Source organism: Panthera leo, chromosome A2 (assembly GCF_018350215.1).
Source record: "Panthera leo isolate Ple1 chromosome A2, P.leo_Ple1_pat1.1, whole genome shotgun sequence".
NCBI classification, from domain to species: Eukaryota; Metazoa; Chordata; class Mammalia; order Carnivora; family Felidae; genus Panthera; species Panthera leo.
The window spans coordinates 74,483,344-74,499,159 of record NC_056680.1 but is presented as its reverse complement, the minus strand read 5'-3'; the positions used below and the strand labels follow the sequence as shown (position 1 = coordinate 74,499,159).

General features: G+C 42.8%; 1 protein-coding gene across 2 annotated transcripts in view; it reads right to left on the bottom strand.

Annotated features, from left to right (window-relative positions):
- AMPH (amphiphysin) overlaps positions 1 to 15,816 on the bottom strand; it is a 247,746-nt gene that overhangs the window by 21,101 nt on the left and 210,829 nt on the right. Inside the window, exons 16-17 of one of the 2 annotated variants that reach the window (XM_042914690.1) lie at positions 15,637 to 15,693; positions 10,104 to 10,229 (exon numbers count right to left, since the gene is read on the bottom strand). In XM_042914690.1, coding sequence (XP_042770624.1) covers positions 10,104 to 10,229; positions 15,637 to 15,693 — 183 coding nt within the window. The remainder of the gene's footprint in view (positions 1 to 10,103; positions 10,230 to 15,636; positions 15,694 to 15,816) is intronic. The other variant, XM_042914700.1, reaches the window with a different exon arrangement.

Here is a 15,816-nt window from a genome sequence, read left to right as displayed (position 1 = left end):
GCACCTAAGCAAACATATCATAAAATCCCTCTTAATGGAGAGCTAATTATATGACAAAAAGATAACGAGAAATGGTTGGTTGGGTAGAATTTCCCTAACGTTAGTTTTGCCGATTGCCCTATAGATGCATTGTTTAGAAAGATATGTATGTGGTGGGAGAGAAGGTCAACCGTCTTTTGGCTTTACCCTCTGCACTACGGAGTTACAACTGAGAACACTTAGAAACTCGGCAGTTGGACATTCTCGGTTATATTCACATTAGAGACAAATAGGATCCCAAAGCTGGAAGGGCCATGGGGTTCATCTAACCCAATGTCACCATTTTACAGATGAGAAAATGGGATGGAATGCCAGCACCACTGGGAGAGAGAGCTGGAGTTCCAAGTCTTAGTTGTGATTCTTCCACTAATCAGCATGGGAGCTGGAATGAAACCCTGAGTCCCTCTAGAAAGTCAGAAAGGGAGATAAATAGCATAAAGGAAATGCTGGTCACAGGCCACCCCTGCCTTTTCCTACCCATCCCTTAAAATGGATCCAACCTGAGCCCTTGACTTGTCTGAAGATCCTAACATTTGTGTCTAAATACAGGATTTTCCTCCAAATGCATTTTAAAGAAAAGTCTAAGAGGCAACTAGCATCATTTTAGCTCCAAAGACTCCTGTACTGAGACACAGGCTGGTGGCTGGTACTCCTCTCCACACAAACTATATTGAAAACAGCTCAGGCCTTCATTTTTCTTCAGCAGGACTGCAGAGGTGAGTTCTCCCACGGACACCACCCCCAGTGGTGTTCCTTTCCAACGGGGCACCTGGTATTATTACAAACTTCATTTGATAGATCTATGCGCGTCCCTTCCTAATAAAGGAGTTTAGTGGTTTTCTTCCCCTTGACCTTCATCTCAATCATCTTTTTTCAATCTACTCTCTGAGAATTGCCTGCAGTCCCATCATCAACCGTCAGCAACCGGGTCTCAGCACAACTCAGCCACTGGGAGCAGGGTCGCCATGGCAACGTCTGTCAGACCTAGCTCCGTACTTTAAAAATTAAGATCTTCTGCAGAAATGCCAAAGTTAATGAATTTTTGGTTGGTCTGGCCTTTCAGGTCATGGCAGAGTATCCAATAATGATACGTATTCAAACAATAAAGTTTTAATTAGAGATTTACTTGCAAAGTCTATGACATACATACCTAGGACAAGTGGATTTAGCTTTCAAAGCAAAGGTGAATACGGCGTACCACATGCTCTCAGAGATGGGGATGCGAGCAGGTACCAGCTTCCAAGGAGGCTGCAAAGGACAGCTTCCGTGGCTACTGCACGTAGTTTCAGAGGCTGTTTAAGGAAAATGCCTTTACAGCACAAGGAACAGTTGACCTTGCCTGGCCGCATGATCTATCTTTGAATGATACATAAAGCATTTGCTGCCACTGCTCAAAGTGCCTTCTTGTGAGTGGACCGACGCTTCAGTTGGCTGCCAGACACACCCAGAGACTAGACCAAAAATGGTAATCTGCAAATCACCGAAATGTCATCAAGGTCTGTTGGCAAAACTCCCAATCTTGACCTTGCCAAAAACCACATGCGCCTTTCTGGACAGCCTGGAATCCGGCCAGATGATAGACTGGAGCCTGAATCTTGGGGAAGGGTAGGCAGCTGACAGCGGCACGTGGAAGATCCAGCTGCACACCTCTGATGTTGCAGCCTTCGCATAGCTCGCAGTATTGGTTAAGTAATGCCTACTCCAGGGTGGTGGGTCAGCCCAGTTGCCTAGCAGATACCACAAGGGATTTGGAAATGCTTACTGCTTTAACGTAATAAGTTGTAGATTCTTGAGCACAGGAAGAGAACATATAGTTTAGCAGGTACAGCGCTCTTAAAGGAGAGATGGGCACACTGGCAGAGGCAGGTAAAATCACTTCCCCAAGGCCACCTCGCTGCTTAGCCATGGAACCCATTCTCCAGATTCTCAATTCAGGGGTCTTTCTGTTACAGCCTCTTTGATACTTGCTCTACATCCAAAGTGGGGGATTAGGGGCTCCTGGGTGGCTCAGTCGATTGAGCATCTGACTCTTGATTTCAGCTCAGGTCATGATCTCCGGGTCGTGGGATCAAGCCCTTTGTGGGGCTCCTCACTGAGCATGGAGCCTGTTTAAGATTCTCTCTCTCTCCCTCTGCCGTTCCCCGGCTCACCTGTATTCTCTCCCTCTAAAATAAAAATTAAATAAAAAAACAAACAAAGTGGGGGATTAGAATACACGTTCCTTCTGAGAAGTTCAAGGCTGAGGCTGCACAAACATTTCTGCTTTCATCTTGACCCTTCAGCTACAAACCAGGAACTTCCACGGAGTCTAAGCATTAGTGGTGGGACATGCTGGGGTGAGGATGGGGAGATTTCCACCTTGCTGGGACCCCGATGGCTTTAGTTAGATGTGCTGTGAAATCGGTCTACAAATGTACTTTTTAAGAACTTTGTAAACATTTTTTCAATTACTTTAAGTTTATTTATTTATTTTAGAGAGAGAGCATACAAGCGAGGGGCAGAGAGAGAGAGAGAGAGAGAGAGAGAGAAAATCCGAAGCAGCCTCCGCACCGCCAAACACAGACTCTAACACGGGGCTCGAAGCCACGAACCAGGAGATCCTGGCCTGAGCCAAAATCAAGAGTCAGGTGCTTAACCAACCGAGCCACCCTGGCACCCCTACAAATGTACTTTTATAAAGCCTGCTCTTTTTAAAAATACAGTAGCTGGTGCAGTTGGGAGATGGCTATCTATGGATTAAGATGCCAGGATCTGAATTTCATGTTACCACTTTCTGGGTGTGCGAGTTTGGTTAAACCACATATGCTCTGTGTCTCAGTTTCCTTAATCTGTAAAATGGGACAATGACACTGAGGTAAAGCCTATTTCCTGGAGCTTTGAGATAACACACATCAAATATTAGCACTCAGTGATATCTGCTGTTACTACATGGCCCCTGTTTACTTTAACCTTACTCCCTTGGTGTTATAGTCAGACTGCCTTTCGCTTCAGGCCACACAAAGTCATTCTCAAAGAAAGCATCTGAGCCACTTGAGACTTGTGGGAACAGAAGACAATTCGTCAGAGATAATTTCTCTATTCTCCCTCAAGCAGTTTTTACTGATCATACATATGGTTCCAAATCACGTCCACTCGTGAGGAGTGGTCCATGTAAAGGGCTTTTCTACCCCGGGGGAGTTGAGAAGATAGACCATCAAGAAAGGGCAAGAAGCGGATACGGAACAGTAACACACACTAGTCTGGATGTTCAGTTCCACATTATCTGTGGACTCCATAAATCTTAGCATGCTCACTCATGGAGCGAGAGGGCTGAGCCAGTGGAATGCATCTCTGAGGCTCTCATGTATGGGGAGGGACTGGAATTGATGTGTGCGTGTGTGGGGGGGTGGTTAGTTATTACTGCCTAAGCAGAGTTGCCTTTTTAAAAATTATTTATTTATTTTTGAGAATGAGCAAGCAGGGGAGGGGCAGAGAGAGAGGGACACAGAGAACCCCAAGCAGGCTCCACACTGACAGCAGAGAGCTGGATGCGGGGCTCAAACCCACAAACCATGAGATCATGACCTGAGCCGAAACTGAGCTGGACGCTTAACTGACTGAGCCACCCAGGAGCCCTCAGAGTTGTCTTTTTTAACATTTGAGTGGGTCTGGTCTTACACAGGCTACCCAACAGTGCTGATTGGCCAGCAATGGTTTCCATGTGGGCTTGTAAATGAACCAATATACACTGAGAGAAGAGGGGAGTATTTTTTTTATCCCATTTCATTACAACCAGACATGTTAAAAACATCACCCAGAGCACAAAATTTCCTACGTGACAAAAAACGTACACGAATACAGACACAAAACTTCACTCACTGTATGATTCTACTTATATGAACTATCCAGAGTAGGTACATCCGTGGAGCCAGAAAGCAGATTGGCAGTTACCAGGGGCTGGGAGAAGGGCTTGAGGACCTGCCTAATTGGTAGGAGGTTTTAATTCGGGGTGATGAGGATGTTTTAGAACTAGATAGAGGTAACAGTGGTGCAACATTACGAATGTAGTAAAGCCACTGAATTGTTCACTTTAAATTGATTCTTCTTACGTTATTTGAATTTCACCTTAATTTAGAAAAAAAAAAAAGCACATGTCAAGAGAAACACTTAGAAAAATCACTCGGCACCCATCATCTACAAATAGCTCCTCGACAGTGGCAGAATGATCTGAAACCTGATATTCACCTCTGAGTGGAAGAACACTCAGAACGAACGATAACATTACACACCCCTCACCGAGGCCTGTTCAAGAAGGGGATTTGGAATAGTAGACCCCAGAAAGCAGTTGCTTAGCAACTGGCAGGTGGTTAATGAATACTTCACGTTAGCCTCATGCCAGAAATAGCAGTGCCCCCATTTTCCAGAGCTGGAAACTGACAAATCCAGGTCAACCAGGTCTGTGAGGTGTGAGATATGGGGAGCTGTCCTCCAGCTTGTTACCTTCCCTTTAGTGGTGGCTGACTTCATCTCTTTCCTGTGACTTGGGGCAATGGTAGAGAGAAAGATCTAGGCCCAGCCACTTTTATCAACTTTGTGTATATCTCTGGAGCTCACCTGCCTTTCTCTCCTTCTCCAACCACCTGAAGGAGGGTGTAGCTGAGGGGACAGTGTGAGTTCTCTGATTGACCCTATCTCCCTAGCAACGAAGGTAGAAAAATTCCCTATCAATGGACCTGGTCTGAAAGTCTTCTTAGTTAGACAGGGCAAGGAATTTTGATGGGACACAGCTTTAGGAACCAAGAGGAAACGTGTGCTGAGGGGGACCTATATGAGATTGAGTCCCTTAACACTTCTGACATAGGGCCAATGTTGAAAAGGGGGTTTCTATCTTCCACGTCTGTTGCCCTCTTCTTCCCCAAGTATAGATTTCACCTACTTCTGCTGATCTTGGGGGAAACCACTTTTCATTATGATGATGGCAATAACCATACCATCAAAAAATCACTGACTGAGGAACCTCTATGTGCCAGTTGCTGAGCTAGTGACTTGTGTTATTTCCAAGCCATTACAGGAAAATTTGAAGAAAATTATTGACCCATTTTGCCTTTGAGGTGATGGCAGCTCAGAGGTCACAGAGCTACTATGCTGCAGAATAAGAAAGATGGCAGCATTTTTGATCACAATAAGCAGCTTGCTTTTCCTAAATATAAAAAGTAAATTATCTGGGGGCACCTGGATGGCTCTGCTGGTTGAGCTTCTAACTCTTGACTTCAGCTCATATCATGATCTCATGGTTGTGAGACTGAGTCCTGACGTCAGCATGGAGCCTATCCAAGATTCTCTCCTTCTCCTGTTGCCCCTCCCCCCCCACACACACATATGCTCTCGCTTTCCCCCTCTCAAGAAAAAAAACCCCCAAAATTAAATTATCTGAATGGAAGCAAAGAGGAGGAAAATGACCATCTAAATATTTGTGTTTTAAGATCTCTGGCTATAGTCTCTTTCAGGACCCCCAGATTAGAATGTCAACCAATCAAATTAATGACTCAGAATTTACTGGCACCCTGCTCTGTACTGGGTACCATGGAACAATAACAATAACAATAACAATAACAACCACAACAACAGAGACATTGTCTGGCCAGAGGGGCACTGAAAATGTAACTACTTGTTAGTGGGAATGCAGTCAAACTCAGAGAAAACAGCCACTTCTGTGATGTTTTTTTTCTATAAAAAGGGATAGATAGATAGATAGATAGATAGATAGATAGATAGATAGAACTTAATTTAAAGCATGTTCCAGAGTGGGCACTTTGACTTTGTAGATAATTCTACGATGATGAAGGGCAGACAAGAAATCAAGGTACTCTAGCTTCCTGTCATCTTGTGTGTTCCTGTGACATACTGGGACCTCATGCCTGGAGGCACAGTGGAAGCCCCTGGCTCTCACGTTTACTCTGCACAAGGAGAAACCTCAAATGCTGTCTCCCATGCACGTGACTGTCATGGAAGAAACCTCGAGCACGCTGTAATCTTGACCTCCTCCACCACTAGTCTGTGTGAACTTGGATGGCAGAAACTGTGTCTATTTACTGTATCACTGTATGCCCCAGATCCAGAATAGAGCCTGACATCTAGGGAGGACTCCGATATACTTGTCAACTGAATGAAGGAAGAAACAGCCACATGCCTTCTACTGAAGCACACAGAAATCTTCCTAGCAAGATTAAGTGTTATATATATATATATATATATATATATATATATATATATATATATTCCCCCCCCCCCTTGGTGGCTTAAGTTGGTGTTGACAAGCCAACTTAAGTCTGGTGACATCTTCAAAAAAACAAAATGCAGCGAAAACAAAAGTAGCCCCCAGAATAATGGGTCAGTGTTTCGCCTTCCAGGTTTCTCCACCAATTCTAAAAACATCTTTACCTTGATCTTTCCCCCATTTCTGTTTTAGAAGTCACGGTAACCCTAAATTTAATTGCAGTATATTTAAAAATAATAGGCAAAAAAAAAAAAAAAAAAGCATTGGTCCAGTTCACATCATCAGAGCAAAATACAGGAGCAGACAGAAATTTAGAAAAAATTAGAAAGTGACTTTCTAACAAGAAAATGGAACAAATGCAGGTAAAAATCTTTATCTGATTCTTAACCTAATTTTCTGATATATATCTGAAACAAATACTGATCATTTATTTTCCTAAAGATGATTTCCATCACTTATATAACATGGAAACATTTGGACAAGAAACAAGTGTTGGCCTTTAAGATGTATCCTGCAGAGGGGTGCCTGGGTGGCTCAGTCGGTTAAGCATCCGACTTCAGCTCCAGTCATGATCTCGCAGTTCTTGGGTTCAAGCCCTGTGCTGGCTCTGTGCTGATAGCTTGGAGCCTGGAACCTGCTTCGGATTCTGTGTTCCTCTCTCTCTACCCCTCCCCCACTCACTCTCTGTCTCTCGACATTAAATAAATGTTAAAAAATAAATAGATAAAAATAAAATGCATCCTACAGATATACGGGAGCAATTTAGCATTGTAGGGAAAAACTAAAAACATTAGCTAAAGGGGAATAGAACAACAAACAAAAATGTAATAATTACTTCTCTTGAAAGCCCTAGGTTTCTTTGCGAACCATGGTTAAGATTTCCTGTTTTTGAAATTGCATTTGCCTTTCTCTTTTTTTTTTTTTAACAAAACCACCACAAACTTCACCTCATGTGAGATGCATTGTCAAGACTCAATATAATAACTGTGTGGTGACATTTTGGCAGCAAAAAAAAAAAAGGACCTCAAAAGGTCATGTCAACCCAATCCTGACTGATGACAGCCATCGCCAACCTACTAATTAATTCTCAGGACACAAGGTGAATTTTTTATGTCTTTACAACTAAATATCACACATCTAGCAAGGGAGAAGAACTTTCTTTGGAAAAAATAACCCTAATACTATCTTACATGATTATGACCGGAAGCAAGAAGCTATAAATCCACATTCGAGGACAAAACTACATTCTATAGGATGGTGTTTCCCTAAGTTCAAGGGAGAACATGGAGAAGAACTGACCTGATCCAAGCATGTCAATTTATGACACAGAGACAGGAGCCACCTTTGATGAGCGTTAGTCCAAGTGAGCTGCTGTAAGCTGCCTTCTTCTGTTGCCATTTTTCAGGCGGTATGAAGATGGGAAAATGAGTTACTGGAACATTTTCTCCTCAGAGAGGGTGGCTCACAGATGGGCTGTACCTGTGGTTCCCACATAACCTCTGCGTCTCGACAGGTGCCTGAATCCTTCGTAAGACTCTCCAAATTGCCTTATATTTCACAAGGAATCCAAATTGTTTTTTATTCTCCAAAGTTCACTTACAAGCTTTAGGAGACAAGTGTTTTCAGAAAGAGGAATTCTGTCCAATATCTCCTTACCTGACATGAGGGAAGCTGGCTTTAGTGATGGCTGTACCACATGGTGTGTTAAATATTTTTTAAATCAACCTTGGTTAAAAAAGATTATAAATCTTTATGGTAGGTCTGATATAGTAGCCGCTTAGTAATGGGTAGCTATTAACATTGTTCATTGGAAAAAAACAATGAATTTGGACTCTGGTTGTTTTTGGTTTTGTTTTTGTTTTTTTGAGGGAGACAGAGAGCACAAGCAGGGGAGGGGCAGAGGGAGAGAATCCCAACCAGGCTCCGTGCTGTCAATGCAGAGCCCAATGTGGGGCTTGATGACACAAACTGTGAGATGATGACCTGAGCCTGGACGCTTAACCAACTAAGCAACCCAGGTGCCCCTGAATTTGAATTCTGAAAACAAAAACTGCTTCTGTAGGTCTGTTAAAAGAAGGATAGGTGCAATTGGTACATGGCCAGGACCTGCTGAGAGGGAACCATGGACAACTGACATTCCAGCTGGTATTTAACACGTGAGCTTGTCTATTTCACACCTCCGATCTACGGCATGACATCACACAGCCTTGCTCAAAACCCTGGGTGTTTTGGCATCAAGCCTTACACTGGGGCACGGAATCCATGTGTTTTCAAAGTACTGGTGAGGATGAAGTCTGTGCTGCTATTCAAAACAGAAATTTGACGACAACTTTTTGGGACTGAAGCCATTTCTAAATCACCATCTGAACCTCATCAATATCAAACTCCCGGGTGTCACCTGTAGTCTTTTGAAAATCAATTCCCTTTCTAACAGTAGTAAAACAAAATTAACTGTGTCTTCCCCTTCCTTTGTTATTTAAATAATCTTAAAGGGAACATGGGAGGACAGTTTGAAATCTGACACCCAATGGAGGGGGGCATCTGCACTGAGTTACCAAGATCACTAGCGAATGTGGGAGAAAATCCGACACTGGAGCCCTGAGACTGAGCCTCAGCACTCTCCAATCTGAAGTCCGTGTAAGCAGCACTTCCAACAGCGACTCAATCTAGCAGAGCACAGTTCTTGTTTTCCCTACAGAACTTGGTCCAACTCTGTAAGTGGAAAATCCTTTTGCTTGAGTCTGTATTTCCCATCACTATCTTACCCTATTATTTATTTTCTACTCTATTAATAAACCATAGATTTGACCGATGACCTACCCTCTTCCTGGTAAAATAACAACAACAAATGATAGCAAGAAATATAACTTTAATTTCTCCAGTTATCTAATCTAGGCAATGTTCTTCTGGGGAAGAGGGAGGCTGGTTTGCGTCTTTGTACAGATTCTGTAAAGACTATAATGAATGGTAACCTGATTGAGATTCTTGGGAGACATGTTAACTGCATTTCATACATAAACTATTTTCCACTCTCCATGAGTATTCTGAATTAAATCTTCCTTGGTGTTATCGTTGCTTTCATGAGCGCTACACTATCCAATTCAACATGGTGCGTAGAGAGCTCAGCCTGGTGTGTTATGTGGCTGTGTGGAGCGGGGTAAGAGTGGGTTTCCAAGCAGACAGAGGGTCCCCGCCCTTGCACAGAATGCATCCTCAAGGTCCCTCTTTTAAGAGCCAACACCAGATGTGGTTTCGAGGAAATGGTTGTACACATAGGAATCTTTATAGATTCAAGGGTTTTTAATATGGGGTTTCCATCCGCCACTGAGACTTAACCAACCTACGAAACTAATATTGTAAGAAATCAATATGTAGACAACAAAGTTAATATCGTTCTGTTTATCACCCGCAGGTTGGTCCCTCCCTGCAGGGCCATTGCTAGCCCATCACAGACAGAGCACAATGGCAACAAGGCTGGTTATTTGTGAGTTCTACAACCTACCTACCATGAATGGGAGAGTCTCAGAAAAGAATTAAGACACCCTTTTTTTGAGAACCAAGCCTGAGGTTATATGACGTTTCTCACTAGATCAAAAGATCAGGTGTCTGGATATCATCCTTTTAAAAACATAAATGAGAATGAAGTTTCACTGTCAAGGGCACAAAGGCTATTTGCACCTGGGGAGCCATGCAGATGAGGTGATTTGGCCCAAGTGAAGCATGGATGAGAAGGGAGAAATGAGATCATGAGATGAGCAGGGCTGTGGCAGGGAAGGCAGGTGGAGGGTGGGAAGGGGGCGGCGCTCACCACTGCCCCCTCCACTGGCTCCTCAGCCCGGGTGTCCAGTCCAGAGTCCAGCCCAACAGCAGGTGTGGCAGCAGCAGGGGGCTCCTCTGCTTTCGGCTCTGTGGGTAGGGCCTGTTCAGATTCAGCCTTTGATTGTTTGTTTTAGGGTCAGAGGAAAAAGATTCAACATGTGAGTAGATAACATCACAGGATACTGGACAATTAAGACTTTCTTCATCATCCTATGGGCAACTAGCTTCATGAAGTCCGTGCTGGAAAAAAAGCCACACATTTGGCATCAGGAGCCCTTAACTGGAAAGTCTAGAAATGAACTCTTAATTAGGTTTTTCTTTAGCATCATCAACACTGTCATTTCCCCTGAAGTCAGACAAAGACTTACCATTTTGGCTACTAGTTTTACTTACTTGCAGCTTTATGATGCCTCCAAGAGATCCTAAAATGGTACTTTCTGCCATCTGGCAGAGAGAGAGGAGATCCTAAGAGCTCCCTTAGGAGTTGGAAGGAGGTCTCGAGAAAGAGTTCAGAGGCACAGGGTTCTGGGACCTTCTGGCTCTGATATGCACTGCATTTCAAATGACCCCAAACTGAAGGGTCACTCCAATATTTAGATCAAAATGCATTCATCTGCATGACTAGGTCACCATGAAGCCACCGTCCCACTCACCTGGCTGGGAGGAGCAGACCCAGCTACTTGGCAAGTAGCCACCACAATCACAGATGCTTTGTGGCCTTGTATATTCCTGTTCAGTGTCTTGTTCCACTTTCCCCTGCTCCCCAAACAAATTCTTAGCAATCAGTCTCTTCATATAATAAGCTAATTCTGTAGGGGACCACAGGGTGGTATTCTCTGTGATACCAATTAGACTCTTCTAATTGTGTGGCCAAGAGTGAGGATTTTCCATCCCACGGTGACCTTGACACACAGACTTCCTCCTGATCCCAATTATATGCTGAATCAAGCCTCTGGAATCTCTTCACTCCAGACTTTGTTAGTTTCAAAGTTAGCAATATTAAGTAACAACAGGCCCCTTAAGAACACCACAGCCAATGCATATCACCACGGCTACTGAAAATGTTTCCCCTTTTTCAATTCTGACTAATGTAAGCACGTTTATTTAGCTGCATGATTTCACTAAATGGATGGCCATCAGAAGGCACATTGAGGTCCTTTTCCATCAGGACATTTAAAGTGTTAAGAAAGTTGAAAAGTGTTTTCCTAGAGGAGTAAGAAGTTTCCAAAAAACACTGTGATTGGGGAAATCAGTAACTTCTGTCAAACTCTCCCTCATCAGAAGCAATGAAGAGCCAAAGCCCCTTTGACAAGTTCCATATGGAAGGGATGGGAAAGGTAGGCTGAGATTACAGGAAATGAATAACAAGTACCTTCGTGCTGGATTAACACACAAAATATTTCTCTTGCGCCTCCCCCCGCCCCCCACCCCACCGCATCTTCCACCGTGACTCACTCCATGGTCACACACACAATAAAAGAGAAAGGACACTTTGGTAGACAAGTGTGCAGCGATTTGATATTTTTATGGGCTTTTATAACCTTTAAGGGGGCGATCTGACACAATTTTTAAGAAAGAATAAGATAAAATTCGCTCTAATATACTCTCAAGAGTTTTTTATGGGAAAAGAGTTCACTTTTATTGTTCCAAAAGAATTATCTTCATAATGGAGCAAGGTTTCATAGCAGTCAAGAGATACTGTGAGCTCTCAGGATATGATCTTACCATTTTGGAATCAAGGTGATTTGCTATGACAGGACGATATCAAATGACCTACACAATAGGGACAAGAAGGATAATTTGACAAAGCCTCAAGGCATCCATATGCAGGTGGTGGTCCCCTTGTGGGCTGAGTCTATAAGGAGAAAGTCTGAAGCCAGATAAGGAACCAAGAGAAGCTTCCAAATATGAGTCAAATAAATATATCATCGTACATATATATACATCTAGATAACGTAAAATGAAAAAAAACATTTGCATCAGAGTCTGGGTTTCTTGGAAGTCCAAAGAAACTCTGAAGTTTTACTCAAGGCAAGAATAAGTAAGTGCTTTCACATATGATGTGACTTGCATTCGCTTACTGAAATCGATTAATGCAACAGAAACACAGTATGAAGAGGATGTAGGATTGGTTACGTCCCCACAAGTCACAAGACCTCCCCTATATTATAATATCACTTGAGATATCACAATACAGCTGTGCAACTTAACAACTTAAATTCTAGGGGGAGAAATATAACTCACTGAGTCATTAGTAAGGATGAGACATGGTAGCATGACTGCACATCAAATCACCTACTCCTATTTAGAAATAGAGGTCACCCTTCTATCCCTTCTAAGATAATGTAAAATTGTAAATATTTTGTCAAGATGGAAGAAAAGCACAGGCAGACCGTGAACCACATGTTGCGGAAACATCTAAAATAGTCCTGGTCAGAATTATGCCCTGTTTCTACCACTTTCTTTCTGCAAGATGACTCCCTTGGCAGACTTGTGAATGGGTTGATTCAAGCCATACCCATTTACGAGCACTAGTTGCCGGGGTAGTGATCATGACACATTCAAAGGAGAAGTATACTCTAAATTTACTGGTGGCAGCAGGATGCCCCAATGGTTTAACTCTGAGACACAGAAATGGAATTCTTCCGTTAGAACAGAATGGTAAGTACAGCCTCAGTGCACATTTTCTAGTGTCCTCTGTCATGAGATGGAAGGCAGGTTGTTGCAAAGGAAGGAGATAGGTTGGGAGTGGGGTTAAGAGTCTAGTCACATTCTTGGGGCATCTGAGTGGCTCAGTCGGTTAAGCGTCCGACTCTTGGTTTTGGCTCAGGTCACGATCTGGCAATTTTGTGAGTTGAAGCCCCGTGTGGTGCTCTTCACTGGGAGCACGGATCCTGCTTGGGAATTCTCTGTCTCCCTCTCTCTGCCCCTCCCCCAATCATGCGCTGGCTTTCACTCTCACTCTCAAAATAAATAAACTTAAAAAAAAAAAAAAAGAGTCTAGTCACATTCCAGTATGGCACTTGCCTTAGAGTCCTGTTTCTCCAAATTTGGGAAAGCTAATTTAGTGGGAACTGTAAGGGCCATAGAGCTAACTGAGCCCTGAGCAAGGTTTGCAGATTCAAAAGAGTTTAAACTTACACTCAAGGGATGTTCTGTGGGCCGTAAGATGCAGACTGGGGAGATGTGCAGTTGACTACGAACCTCAGCCTTCACCTTGCTCAGACCAGTCAATGAACCAAATGTTGGGAAACTGTCCCACTCCTGGGAAGATCCTATATAATCACAACTCAGTAGGAGAAGTGGGTTTGCTAGGATTTCCGAGTTCCTCACATGGCCCAGCCAACGTTAGAAGCTTCTGCAGTGCTGGCCATGACAAAGCTAAGAGTCCCAATGGAAAGAAGGTGCGAGATGTCTGCTTCAGAGAATACATATCAAAAGAAGGGAAGAGCAAGAAATGGAAGCTTCTACAGCGAGCTGTGGGCAGTACAAAGATGTTTTGAGAAACTTAAAAACCACAGGATTCTATGCCTGGACTTCTGCATCAAAGTAATAGGTGTGAGTTTAATTATGACCCACTGCCTTTCTTTTTATTCCAGTATTTCTCCATTTTTCTTGACCCATTCACAAGCAATAATTAACAGTCTCATCTTCCAGCATTAGTATAACCCTTACTCCATCACTCAGGCTGAAAATCACCAATGAATATGACACATAAGTCCCTCTGGCTGCATTATCAGCACCTACATAATTTGCATTTTAAGTACTTAAATCTTTATTTGCAAGCCACACAGCTCCACCTCTCACCTGGTTACCCAAAAGGCAAAAAGTATGACAATCTACAGACATGGCATTCCAGACGTCCTGGCCTTTGAGAAATATCGAAGTAACCTTTAAGACAAACCTCCCATCTCTTTTGCATTGTTGGTGGGAATGCAAACTGGTGCAGCCACTCTGGAAAACAGCCACTCTGGAGGTTCCTCAAAAAATTAAAAATAGAACTACCCTACGACCCACCAATTGCACTACTAGGCATTTATCCACGGGATACAGGTGTGGTGTTTCGAAGGGACACATGCACCCCCACGTTTATAGCAGCACTATCAACAATACAACAATAGCCAAAGTATGGAAAGAGCCCAAATACCCATCGATGGATGAATGGATAAAGAAGATGTGGTGTGTATATATATATATATATATATATATATATATATATATACACATATATATATATACACACACACACACACACACACACACACAATGGAGTATTACTCAGCAATCAAAAAGAATGAAATCTTGCCATTTGCAACTACGTGGATGGAACTGGAGGGTATTATGCTAAGTGAAATGAGTCAGTCAGAGAAAGACAAATATCATATGACTTCACTCATATGAGGGCTTTAAGAGACAAAACAGATGAACATAAGGGAAGGGAAACAAAAATAATATAAAAACAGGGAGGGGGAGAAAACAGAAGAGACCCTTAAAGGTGGAGAACGAACAGAAGGTTGCTGGAGGGGGTGTGGGAGGGGGGATGGGCTAAATGGGCAAGGGGCACTAAGGAATCTACTCCTGAAATCATTGTTGCACTAGATGCTAACTAATTTGGATGTAAATTAAAAAAAAAATAAAACTAAAAAAAAAATTAAAAAAATAAAAAATAAAAATAAATAAATAAAAAAGACAAACCTCCCAGAACAGAATTCCTTACTTAGAAGTGAAATCATCTAAAAAGAAAAATTTATTCTACATAAATCCAATTCTAAGCGTCCAATGCGAAAGCCAGGAGCTGGGATAACTACATACCATTCCCACGGGAAAACCAGTGAGCTACAAATAACCCTTGTGAACGAATTCTCACAGCGCCCCGTCCTCCGTAGTGTACCACTGCCAAGTTCACCAGTGACGTCACTCAAGGCTTCTTCATGCAACTTCACTTCACTAGGAAGCTGCTGGGGAAAGGGTTTCCCATGACAACTGCAACAACAATCTTGGAGGGATCTCCTCTAACACCAAGAGGAGTGATCCCGAGCTAAGCCTTTTTTCTACGTCCTCTGGCAGCAACGTAAGGATCCTATCTCTACTATGCATGACTTTCTACAACTCACAAAATGGAGGGAGGAGATGAGGGATGAGAAATGAGGTCGCTTCCAGCTCAAGAAGAAGGAAAGATCTATTTTGGAGCATGAATTCTCGAAGCAATTTCACTTTCAATCCTGTGGAGTAAGTTACATGCAGGCAGAAACATCCACGCTGTTGATGGATTTCCATGGAAGCCCATTAACTAGGAGACTTTTGTGTTTTGTTGGGATCACTGTGCCTTTATAAATAGAAGCAACCAACATCAAAGACACCATGAGATTTTTCAGAAGCCTTCATTCCTAGCTTCCAGAAAGGAAAGGGCTGCAGAAACCACATTCTGGATATTCAAGCTCTAGATAACCTAGAATGATCGACCCTAGAACATTCAGCAGGAAGTAACAGCTTCCCCAAAACACACACCAAAGTTAACTTACCAAGTTACAGATCATGCTCTGGTCTGTCTGCATGGTGAACAATGAAGTGTCCTGGGGCTGAAATTGGGGAGAAAATAAAAGATGAAAAATTATGAAGGTTCCAGCTAACTTGCTAAAAAAAAAAAAAAAAAAAAAGACAAAGATATCATTTAAATTAGCTTCCATCAATTATGTCCATAA